This window comes from Simochromis diagramma, unplaced genomic scaffold, assembly GCF_900408965.1.
Source record: "Simochromis diagramma unplaced genomic scaffold, fSimDia1.1 OVJJ01000229.1, whole genome shotgun sequence".
Lineage (NCBI taxonomy): Eukaryota > Metazoa > Chordata > Actinopteri > Cichliformes > Cichlidae > Simochromis > Simochromis diagramma.
This window is the reverse complement of record NW_024386869.1, coordinates 433,044-445,776: the sequence shown is the minus strand read 5'-3', so window position 1 is coordinate 445,776 and position 12,733 is coordinate 433,044. Positions and strand designations below refer to the sequence as shown.

The 12,733-nt window shown below is 38.2% G+C and overlaps 1 protein-coding gene across 1 annotated transcript; it reads left to right on the top strand.

The window, feature by feature from the left end:
- The first annotated feature begins 1,143 nt into the window (after positions 1–1,143).
- On the top strand, positions 1,144–11,141 carry tlr2 (toll-like receptor 2). Its single transcript, XM_040031411.1, has 12 exons — positions 1,144–1,244; positions 4,690–4,970; positions 5,812–5,968; positions 6,134–6,283; positions 6,841–7,047; positions 7,140–7,262; positions 7,388–7,538; positions 8,482–8,646; positions 8,755–8,934; positions 9,011–9,151; positions 9,228–9,736; positions 10,341–11,141. The coding sequence occupies exons 2-12, from the start codon at positions 4,691–4,693 to the stop codon at positions 10,741–10,743; spliced, it is 2,466 nt and encodes an 821-aa protein (XP_039887345.1). The 5' UTR covers positions 1,144–1,244; position 4,690; the 3' UTR covers positions 10,744–11,141.
- Positions 11,142–12,733: the final 1,592 nt, after the last annotated feature.

Here is a 12,733-nt window from a genome sequence, read left to right as displayed (position 1 = left end):
AGATTTTTTTCAGGAGCCGCCACTGCCTTATAGTACCTGTTTATTCAAGAGGAGAAGGAGTATACATTCATCTCTGGATTTAGCAGGGAGCCAGAGAAGAAAAGCCAATATAGGAGACTAACAGGGACTAAATACATATTAGTCCCTGTTAGTATTCTTGCTGCAGCAAATTGGATTAACTGAAGTCTTTTACAGTAGTTCAGCCAAGAAGTAATAAATGCATCCCGAGCCATAAGAGAAAAAAAATGATATAAATGAATGGTGAATGACCCTGTGTACTGTCATCATCAGTCTCTCAAATTTTTTGAGAAACTGATGATCCCCCACCCGACATGGACTGGTGTCAGTTTGAAACGTTGAAACAGATCGCTATGTCTGTTTCCCTACAAGTATGATGCAGTGCCCTAGGTTATTTATTAATAAGTAAGCCAAAATGCAGAAGAAGTCTGCGTGAAAAACTAAGTACACCCTTACTGCTGACTGATGATGATGTACAACAGAGCCGCCTGTATCCCGTTTTTCAGTTTTAGTCAGTTTAACTATCATCAGCACTGTGTGAAATCAAAAAATATTTATGCTGGCCATTTTAGCAGCGAGCGGTTCGGGTTGAGGGGAGGAAGACAGGACACCGTACACTATAAATATAAAATTTTATTTATTATTTATATGATTACAATTACCTTTATCCAGTAACATCATATTAAAACATAGACAAGTGCAATTTTAATGTATATATAAATATATATGCTTGCCTACAAACTCGGCATAGTAGTTGTTTATGTGTGCCAAAAGGAAACAGGAAATCATTGTGGTCATGGTACTGTGCACACAGCGGTTGAAGCATGTTCTGGAACTGAAACCATGTGCATGATAATAATTTTATAATACTGGTTCTTCTCCAGTCAGTTTTTTTTTTCCTGATAACAAATAGTATATGTGATTAAATTTAACAAAGTGTAACACAGTTTATTTTTCTCTTGATACAACTTAGCCTAATATAATTTTCCAAATTTTAGTTCAGAAAGTCTGAAAATAGTTAAATAGTACATTTGGAATATATTTTTAAACTTTTGCACTCACAAGGTTTCCTCCCAAAGTTCACGTCACGCTCACTACCTCTTTTCACACTTGGTTCCAGCTGTCACCCCTGAGATTTATACTTCCTCTTTATGAAGTCATAAAACACTTCAACTCATCCTGTTGTCTTTAACGAGTTTCAGCAGTCAGCTCGGCAAAAATATAAGGTAAGACTTTGACAAACTTCTGACAGAATCCTAAAACAAACCATGAAAAAAACTTTATGCTGTAAAGTTTTGCTGATTTTTACAAGATTGTTTCAGTTTTTATTTTTAATTTTGCAGCAGCAGTGATGATACACTGATTGGCTCTGTCACAGATAGAGAAAAGGGGGGGAAGAACTTGGGCTGAGTGCTGTAAAAGGCTCAGTAAAAGCTGTTTGCTCACCAAACTAAGGATTGCTTTATGTCTCATCCACCACTTTCCACCAAAAGATAAATATTAAAAATAGTTTTATGGTGACATACTGCAGAGTAGCTGCATTTAATGTGAAAGTTGAGGTTCCGAAAGTGCATTTCTATCACCGGGATTGAAAAAGAATAAGAATAATAAAAAATTAGAAATTAATTAGGACTTTATTGTCAATATTCAATCCTATACAATGGTTTCTGAGTCACCTCATTTAAAAAAAAACAAGAAGAAAAAAAAGAAGAAGAAACAGGTTCAGGGAAGAAATACTGTATATAATCACTTCTGTTTGTCTGTCTGTCTGTTTTTTTAGCAGTCTAGCATCCACAGTTTTCAAGATATCGCTCACAAATTTAGTGTGGTAGATACCAACAACAGCTCAAGCTAACTGAACTTTGGTGAAAATTGGATAAAGGTCACACCAAATGGGAAAATAAGTTTAAACGTTATAATACCCACAACATTTTATGGATCGTCTTCAAAGTTCACAAGCACATGTTTAGTCCTAGGGGACACGAGTCCCTGGGTTGACTAAGCATTTGACCATAACCTTCATTTATAGCGCCCAAAGTCAGAGTTAAACTTGAAAAAAATAGAGAAATACATCATGTGTAGGGGCATGGGGAGATCTGTATAACACACCTTTTTATTTTCTCTATACGATCCCCTATGACATCACAATGATGCCATAAAGTTTCTCAGTTAAAGTTATTTATAAATATATCCTAAAATCCCAAGTTTTTACAGCTCAAAGGAGCCAGCAGTTTGAGCCAAGTCTGCTTCTAGGTAAACATTATAAAACAGACTGATTTAGCATGTAATACTTTAATGTCATAGGTGAAAGCTTAGGGTCACTTGAATTAGAAAAAAATAATTTTCCAACTTTAAGCTGTTTTAATCTGTTTTAAAGAGCTCTTTTTTAAGTTCTTTAAAACATTATCTTTAAAGACAAAATTATATGACTTTACAATGAAAGAAAAAGATGAATAAACTAGAGTAGATTTCCATATTAACAATGCTGACATCACTGATGTCAGCATTGCGGATTACTAATGTCAGTATTAGCAATGCTGACATTAGCATAAAGCTGTTCTATGTTTCCCCTTCAGGGGGAGTTATGGACTACCTGAGTGCTCTTGTTGAAATGTTCAAATACAACTGGAAATACAGTATATTAGGCAAAGAAGTTTAAAAAAAACCCTTAAAAATTAGTATTTAGCATGACCTTTTCACAGTGTCAAAAACAGGAAAAAGTTCCCTGTGATGATATCACAAGGTCATTTTTAAAGTCTGCAAGTGAAATCAATTGAGAGCGCTGCAAGTCCTTCTGTGATGAACTCCATGAAGACGGGGCAGATGAGGAGAATGCTTTTTGTCTGAGCTCTGTATGAACAGGTGAATCTAATAAAGTCCTGAGTCATGACTAAACTGTTTCTGTAACATGTAATCTGACAAATAAGAGGGGAGTAAACCAGAAACAGATTAATATATGAAGATTATAAATGAACCATCCTGAATAAGGACAGTGGGGACAAGTCAACAGTGGTGTGTTAAAGGTTTACATCTGGTTATAGATTTTAATGCCCCATTATAAACACAATGCAACAGATGGAGAGAATAAGTCGATATATGTAAATTATATCACCATAATCCAGAAGGGGTAAAAAGTTGGCAGCAACAAGCCTTTGACTTGCAGTGAAAGATTTCATAAAAAGAACTTCAACTTAAGCCTCAGTTTGTTTATCAGGCGGTCAATATGTAGCTTTAAGGAAAAACTATTATCAATCACAATACCTACTGTAAGTATTTGTATGAAGCCACAGTTTCAACACAAATTTTCTTGAGCAAATACAAGAGAGGTAAGTACTGCAGGTATGCTGTTTCTATTTGAGAACAACATGATCTTGGTTTTTTCAGCAATTAAAATCAGTCTGAGCTGACACAGCTGTGACTGTATAAAATCAAAAGTCAGCTGTAATTCTTTAAAAACCATCTTGATGTTTTGAGCACAATAAATAATTGTATCATCTGCATAGAAATGTACAAATGCATTAAAATTATGTCACAAGCCATTAACATAAATAGTAAATAATTCCCGCCCCGGGACAAAATTCAAAGAAACCTCAAATTCCTGCAAAAATCCCCGGCTATGATATTTGTTTTGCTGTGATGAAACATGGCCTTCACTGCAGGATGTGAAACAGATTTTTGCAATATTTATGTACATCTGTTCAGATCACATTCAGCCCCGGTTTCCTGTCCACAGCTTCATATCTGTGCTCATCCGTGAATGCAAAATCTTGATACAAATCATATACCTTAAACAGATTGACAGGCCTTTCTTTAGAACCTCACCTTTATGTTTAAGCTAGCTTTTAGGCTTGGCGAAGGTGTTGATCCCTGTTTGTGTGTGTCCGCGTTAATTTGCAGAACAAAAAATTGATCCTAATGGGATATGCAGCCTGGTTTAAAATTTGCAGTGGTGTATTTGGCTTTTTGGACCCACCTTTACATCAGTTTCCATACTACATATTTCTATTTTAACATTTGGAAAATTCCGTATGGAAAAATAACTTTAAAAAACAATTACAAATATCTGTGTTATATTTTATACAATTTTCATTTTACATTACATTTTACATAATATGTAAAAATGTATGAATCGAGTTGTGATTAATGTATGAAAAATGCACAAATATTAGACAAGCATTTGCTATTTCTGGAGTGAAAGGTGCAAAGGTTCTTTCATTTATTTTTCCCATGGGATGAACTGCTCTATAAATGTATAAATATAAAATGCTGACAAGTCAATGCTTTGAGATGATATTTGTTGCTTCCTGCTCTGATTTCAATGCACTGGCTTTGTTCAAAGAAGATCAATACCCTGGAGCAATAAGAATGGAGGCTGTTATTTGCGACATGACTGAAATCTTCATGTGCTTATGCTTTAACAGATGAAACCATTAGGTGTAGGGTGTGTGAGAAGCTGAAGACATCTCTGTTTTCTGATAACACCTTTCACTTTTGCAGAATTGTGTTGTGAATGAAACTTTTTAGGCTTCCTCTTTGAAATTGTGCTTCTTCCCTGTTGTTCTTTCACTTCTGTGTGTGGGTCCTCTGCATTCTGAGAAGTATGACTCACTTTCTCCCTGATTTATAAATCCTCTCAAACACTACTTCATGTTCTTCACTGATTTCATGCAGCATGAGACGTCCAACCAGCTGCTCCTCTGCTCTCTCCTTCATCCTCGTCCTCCTCTTCCTCTCTGAGAGCTGGGGCCAGAGGTTGAACACAGACAGCAAGAAGCCATCCTGCGATCACTGCAACCAGCAGCTCTTCTGTAACTGCTCCCACAGTGGATTCACCAGTGTTCCCACTGCAACAGGCAGTGCCTTGAGTCTTGATCTTTCCTTTAATAAAATAACAGCTGTGACGAATGATGACCTGACGGGCCACATGCAACTGAAGGTTCTTGATCTCCACGGTAACACATAAAGTATTGATTGAGTGGGTGTTGGTGGAGGGGCAAGCTGTGGGGATGAAAAAAAGTGAGAAGAATACCAACAGCTAACTATAAAAAATATTATTTTGACAACATTTTATTTTGAAAAGTGAGACTATTTCAGCCTTTTTATCTGCTTTTTCTGTAACTAGTAGGATCATCAGCATATCCCAATGGACAAAATACTGGTTTTGTCTACTCACTCTGTATTTTGCAGGTGTTGTTGCAAGTTAAAATTTGAGAAAAATCTTTTTTTTTTTTTTAAATAATGGGAGTCAGTTGGATTTGTGGTTGCATGTTTTAGTCATAAGGGATGTAATTTGAAGCCAGAAGTCATGTTGTAGTGATAGTCCGACTGGGTGAAAGTCTACCAAAGTATATACATTTGGATGTGTAAATTATGCACGTCAAGGGACACTATGGCCATGAAACCTTGTCCTGAAATTTACTTTAAAACACTGAAAAGGTGATTTCAGGTGAAGTGCATGGCATCATCACACTCTCAATTGAAGACTCTGGGGGGAGGCAGTCATGCATAAAATGTGAACTATGCTTGTGAAAAACTTGATCCAAAGTCTTGTTATCTATTTAAATATTTACTTTACAACAAAGTGTGCCATGAACAAGGGCTCCCAATGACATTATGATGTTTTATAACAAGTCATTACAAATCCTTTATCTGCTACAGTTACTTTTTACTTGTTTGTTTTCCAGTTGCTACAAAAAAGACTTGGCAGAGCTCTGGGATTTCAATTCAGTGTTTGATTTTCATCAATAAAATGTGTTTACAATTTGTTTTAAGATAGACGTTACTATCCTCCAGGCAATGGCTTAGCTGAGATCCATCCATCAGCTTTTGACTCTCTGTGGAGCCTGGAACAGCTGGATCTCTCTTACAACCAGCTGACTATGCTCAACCACAAATGGTTCAGCAAGCTGGAAGCTCTGCAGCAGCTCAACCTACTCAACAACCCATACAGGTAATAAGCTAAAGGTACCAAAATTGTGACAAGACAAAAAAAAAAAAAACAAAAAAACAAAACGTAAGTTATTATTATTATTATTATTATTATTATTATTATTATTATTATTATTATTATTATTATTACATTATGCTTATTTTCTTTTCCTGTGCTCTCATCTAGTTACCTCGGTTCTCCTCCAGTATTTGGGGCCCTAGTCAGACTAAGGAAGCTGGCCCTTGGAGGTCCTTCTCTGAAGGAGCTCAGGAGAGGAGATCTGTCTGGAGTCACCCAGCTGGAGGAGTTAACTGTTCATGCAAACAACCTGACCAGGTTTGCATGGGTTTTGATAGTGGTGTTAAGTTACTGTCTTTACTAGTGGTGGTAGCTTCAAATTAGTATCCTTTATTCTAACTGCCTTGAGTCTTTTTTGTTTATGGTTAACTGTAGTGAGGCTATGAATAAATTTTTATAGGTGCCTATAGATGGCTAAACGTAAGTTACTTAGTAGGTTAATGAATCAACACACTTTATGAATTTTCTTTGCTATTGCAAAATTTAACTGTTTCTATCTCAACTTCAGAAATGTTTGTCAAAATAATGACGAATAACTAAGAGACATCTTTAAAGACTCCTATTTATTGCATAACTCTTTTATATATAATTTCAGTTATATATAAAAGTTACTTTTTAAAAAAAAGTTCTTTAAAATGTGTTGGTTATGGTCTATTTTTATGGATTTTTTTATCCTTATTTGGGCTAACAACACAACACTTCTCTATGTGCTTTTACTAAATATACAAATCAATATCTGATGCTTTTATTATTGTGTATACTGTCTTCCTTTTCACATATCCTCAACTTTTAGCTTCTGTATCTTGCTTCTGCAGCTATGACGCTGGTACATTAGCACACATTTGGCCGTTAGGTCATGTCACCTTGAGTCTCCATGGTCCATTTCTAACAAATGTGACCTTGGCTGGGTCTATGATTGATGATGTGTCATATCCTGAGACACCCATCATTCTGAAAGACATCAATTTGAATGGAGTTCAGTCTGTTCAGCCCTTTAGTAAGGCAGCCAAAAGGAGGATCAGGTATGGACATCACTTCTACTTGGGTAAAACTAATATTCTAACAAACTGGGAAACAAACAAACCTATTCTTCCTCTGTGTTGTAACTCTTCAGGTATTTGACCCTACATAATGTTTCTGTGTCTGACGAGGCTATTGTTGACTTCCTGGTGGTATTAGATGGAGTTCCACTGACCAAACTTACCATAGAAGATGTCACACTGATGGGCGAAGGCTGGTAGGAAAGAAGCACATTATCTTTTTGGCATATGTCCCAGTTAGCAACTTTGGTTCAAAAGAAACGTTTGTGTATTATACAGGAAATTGAAAACAACAAACTTGTCTTTTTTTGGTTGGGGTTAGGTGGGGGAAAGCTAGCCAAACTGATCACAGAAGCATAGATGAGTTCTACATCCGTAACCTTGTAATTCTGGATGTCTACAAATTTACCTCACTTCTACAATTGGGTTTTCTGCTGGAGTATCCAAGAAGGGTGTCTGTCATAAACGCCAAGGTAAAAATCATTTTCTCAGTATGTTCCTAACTGTGGAAACAGACAGCTTAAATCTCTGAGACAGCTTTCTGTATCCTTCCCCTAAACCATGATGGTGAACAGTCTTTGTCTTCAGGTCATTTGAGAGTTTTTTGAGACCCACATGTTGCTACTCTTCAGAGAAAATTTAAAGAGGAGGGAAACTTACGATTGACAATGTTCCCTCTGCTGGCACGGTCTCTGCGCACAGAAAGTCTGCGTTGCTCAGAAAGAAAAAATCTAACCTGAATTGAAATTAAAATTAAAACTTCAACAATTCCGTTTTGCAGTGTTAGTCAGTGAGTGACTGGCTGCTCCCGTATGGGATTAGAACGATGACACCTTATCCCATAGTCCAGCCAATGATGTGATTCACATTCGTATATACGGAGCTAATCAACGTTGTTGACAGGCTATGACAGCGTCCTAATGTGCCCACACCGGTGTTTTAGCTAGCAAAGCGGCGTGGCTGATGTGGAGTGAAGCCACGTTAATGACAACGTGTACAACCCCTGGAGATGTCGACCAATCAAAAAATGATATGGCAAGTTGTTAAGAAACGGGGGAAGTTTTAGGAGTGATGGCGGTGTTTTGAGATGTGAGAGATTTGTGACGTTTAGCGCAAATCTTGTGTAGTTAGTGTGTAGTGTAGTCAATAGTTTTGTTGGGTACACCTCGGACAGGTATCCAGTCTGTTGCAAGACTAACAAAGAGAGACAGATAACTATTCGTTTTCACAATCAGACCTGTGGCCAAATAAGAATCAACGGTTTACCTAACATGTCTGTCTTGTGGACGGATGTTGGAGTTATAATGCAAACTGAAGGAAAATACTAGGGGAGACACTAATGGAACTAGTGTCTCCCCTTACCTTACAGCTTCCCACTTTGCAGTCATATTGACGAGTTTTGGTTCTTTCCTTTAGGTGTTTGTGATGCCTTGTCTTACGTCCCATCTGCTGAAGAACCTGCAGTATCTGGACCTGTCCGACAACCTTCTGACGGACCTGACTCTGGAGGAGACGCTTTGTGGTACAACACAAACTTTGAAGGACATTCGAGTTTTAAACTTCAGTGGAAATGCTCTGAAGGTGAAGTATGAAACTTTAATAAAATCTGCGTTACCTACAAGTATTCAAGAATTCTGAGGATTGATGACGACAAGTATTTTCCATCTTTCATTCCCCATTTCTGTCCAGTCTTTGTCCACCGTGAGCCGACTGGTCACAAAGTTCTCTAAACTGACACACCTGGATATTAGTAGGACCGGTTACAGCTTCATGCCCTCAAGCTGTCCTTGGCCTTCCACCCTGCGATTCCTAAACATCTCCGGGGCAAAGTTCACAGCCATTACCCCCTGTCTACCCCAAACCCTGGAGGTATGAAGACCATGTATTGACCTGGCAGATTGACCTGGCAACCTATTTTTTTTCCCTTGTGCTTTATTCTTTACAGGTGCTGGATTTGAGCAACAACAACCTTAAAGATTTCACTCTACTTCTGCCTGTACTCAGGGAACTGTATCTCTCTGGCAACAAGTTTCTGAGGTTGCCCTCTGGGCTATCCTTCCCCAATCTACAAACCCTGACCATCCAGGTAATAAGTCAGATCATATGTTTATGCTTCTGATCCTCTTAGTGTTTCCATTATGATACACATTTTATTTCCACAGTCAAATACCCTGAACATGTTTGGCAAAACAGACCTCCAGTCATACCAGCGACTCGACAACCTCCAGGCTGGTCAGAATAAGTTTGTCTGCTCCTGTGACTTTGTCAGCTTTGTCCAGTTGGAACTCCGAGGAGGTGGAGGTATACAACTGACAGATGGAGTGGACAGCTACATCTGTGACTACCCTTTCTATCTACATGGACAGCCAGTGGATCAAGTCCGACTCTCAGTTGTCATGTGCCATCAGGTTTTGTTTGTGTCAGTGAGCTGTGGCTTGGCGTTGTTTGTAGCCACTCTGCTGTCTGTGGTGCTGTGGCGCATCCATGCCTTTTGGTACCTCAAGATGATCTGGGCATGGCTCAAGACCAAGCGTAATTCTCGACAACGGCAGCAACGCAGAGATAAGGCAGACACAGAAGCCCTGATATCCTTTGATGCCTTTGTTTCCTACAGTGAAAGAGATGCTGGCTGGGTGGAAAATTTTTTGGTACCTGAGCTAGAGGAGCCAAGGTAAGTTCATCAGTTTTTGTGATATTATTTGACGTAATTTCAGCCAAAGTGTCCATATTGTCATTACTGTGTTCATCAGTAATAAACGTTTCAGTGTAGTTTTTCTGAACAAATACAGCTATCTGGCATTTTTTAAAAGGGTAGTTCTGACATCCGACAATGAAACTGCTCTCTGTGTAAATGCTGCATGATATAGGTAACTAGAGCTTTTGGCTACTGTTAATGACGGTTAAGAAGACAAAATTGGGTTTCAAACATAGTTTAACCTAAATAAACTGAAACACTTCCAAACTGGGTATATCAACCTCTTTAAAAAGCTCCCATTTTTTAATAACCTAAATTTTGGGGTGATGTAGAACACTTGACATGGAAGATCTTTGATCAAGATCTGAGTCCAAAACAATGTGTTATCAAAGCAAGTTTAATAGAGTTTTTAAAATTCTTGCATTAACCATTTTTTAAATCATACAGATTTAAACTCATGAAATGATTGCAAAACTTAAAGTATATTGATTATTTTGATTGTACAGTCTCTGGCTTATACGCTGTATACCAAATTAGAAAGTAGAAAGGCTGAAAGCTGCTTTTTTCTTCACTTCAACAGTGAAAGCAGCTCTGGGACTAGGTCAACATCCCACCGGCCCTTGACTCTCTGCCTTCACAAGCGGGATTTCCTTCCTGGACAATGGATTGTGGACAACATCATGAATGCTATCGAACGCAGTCGGAGAACTGTCTTCATCCTCTCCGAGAATTTTGTGCAGTCTGACTGGTGCCGCTATGAGCTTGACTTCTCTCACTTCTGGCTTTTTGATGGTCAAGCCACTGGTGAGGCAGCCATTTTGATCCTACTAGAGCCATTGTCCAAGGATGATGTCCCCAAACGCTTCTACAAACTGCGCAAACTGATGAGTTCCACCACCTACCTAGAGTGGCCACAGGAGGAAGAGAAGAGGGAGGAGTTCTGGAGGAGTCTGCGCAATGCTTTGAGAGGAAACGATAACTAAAAGAGCAGAATATAATAAAGAATGAGAAGAAAAAGAAAGAGTTGGACAATAAGGGATACAAGAGAGGGATAAATAAAGTCAAAGTAAAACTGTAGCATTTTAATTCACTGATATCCAAGTCATCATTACTGAAAATCACAACCCTAGCCCCAAACCCCAAATTTATTCCTGTGTTTTGGAGAAAAGCAAAAAGGGTTGTGGTTGTTACCAGTTTCTGTCAGTCCAAGGAGGTGGCCTCCTCCACCAACTAGGACATCATTGTCACTAGGGATGGGAATTGATAACAATTTAGTAATCCCAGTTCTTGTTTCACTTATCAATCTCATTGTCTCCAATGTGAGAGTCACCACCATCTCTAAGCAGCAAATCAAAGACATTAAAATCATGCTAATTAATTACATGCTGTATGCTCAAATGTTTGTACATGTCAGAGGCATTTTCCCTCTTTGTTGTGATCAGTTTTGGGATCATTACTCGAAAAAAGTAATTATTGCACATATTGCAAAGAACGCTTTTCTTTAAAGTAATGCAGTACATTACTTCATTACAAACAGGATAAAGATGTTTGTTATACTACTCATTACTTTAATTTTACTATTTAAAATTATCTGAAAAACACGTTCACATTATTACCGTTCACAATATAAACCTGAGGCTACAGCCCTAAACACCAACACAAATCCCTATCCTGATGACCAGAGATGGGCAGTAACGCGTTACTTGTAACACGTTACTGTAATCTGATTACTTTGTTCAAGTAACGAGTAAAGTAAGGGATTACTATTGCAAAAACGGTAATTAGATTACTGTTACTTTCCCGTAGGAACGCTGCGTTACTGCGTTACTAAAACCGTGATTTTTTTGCAAGAATGTCTCATGACAGTGACGTAAGCGAGTGCGACGTTGGTGACAACAGCTGTGTGCAGATCAACAATGGATCATATATCGAGTGCGGGAGAGAGTATGAGCGTGCAGCGTTTAAAGCGTGGAAGTACTGACCTTACTTTGAGTTTGATTCCATAAAAAGTGACAAAAACATTAGTGTCCGTTGTGCGTGGGAAGAAAACTTCTTTTTACAGCGGAAAAAACCCCCCTAAACTTCCAAGCAAGCACCGGGAGTGCGCTACCACGTAATAGGGCTTTGGAGTCACGCCGCAATGCATTGTGGGAGCGCGGCACCATTTTCGGGGTCTACGAATCAAAACAAACACACTGTGTTGGAACGACGACTACAAGATGCTTAAAAGCAGCTCAAAAGAGAATGGACTGTATAGAGACCGATTTCGTTCAGAGGCGAAGCGGCGGTACTTGCAGAAAATAGCGTGCATTGGAAATTTGGACCCGTATGAAATACAGCCGTGGAGTAGAAACCCTGTAGACTTAGCGCTATTGACGTAGCCTGACATATTCTCGTACCTTGTCTGTGGAGTCAGCGCGTACAAGTCGTCATTCAAACAAAGGTAAGTCAGCTTGAGTACTGCGAGTGAAATGCGTTTGATTTCCCTGCAAACATTCAGATTAGTGCAGCATAAATTCATTCATGAGGGGAAATTACAGTGAGAACATGTGGAGGCTGTTAGGTGGATAACATAGTGAGTTCAGTGCATTGATGTGACATTGTCCTGAAGGATTTAGTTATTCTTTATGGTTAAAGAAATTGCAATGATTTATTCATATTTATTATAAATAATTCTAATTATACATCTTGCTTCCATGTTTGTATCCTGTGTCACTAAAAATACATTTTATTTTAGTTTTATACATTGATTAATGACCTGCAGAATCTCCTTATCATATTAAGTGATTCATAATTGTCACTTTATGCTTTCTCTATCTTGCATTACATACTTTAGGTTCATTTTCTGCAGGCAGGTTTCTGACAGAGAACAGTCAGATTTACACTATAACATGCAGCGTTCTATAGATGGACACATAAAAAAATGAAAAATTACATGTATGTGCTAACTTTCTAAACACTTTGTTACATTTA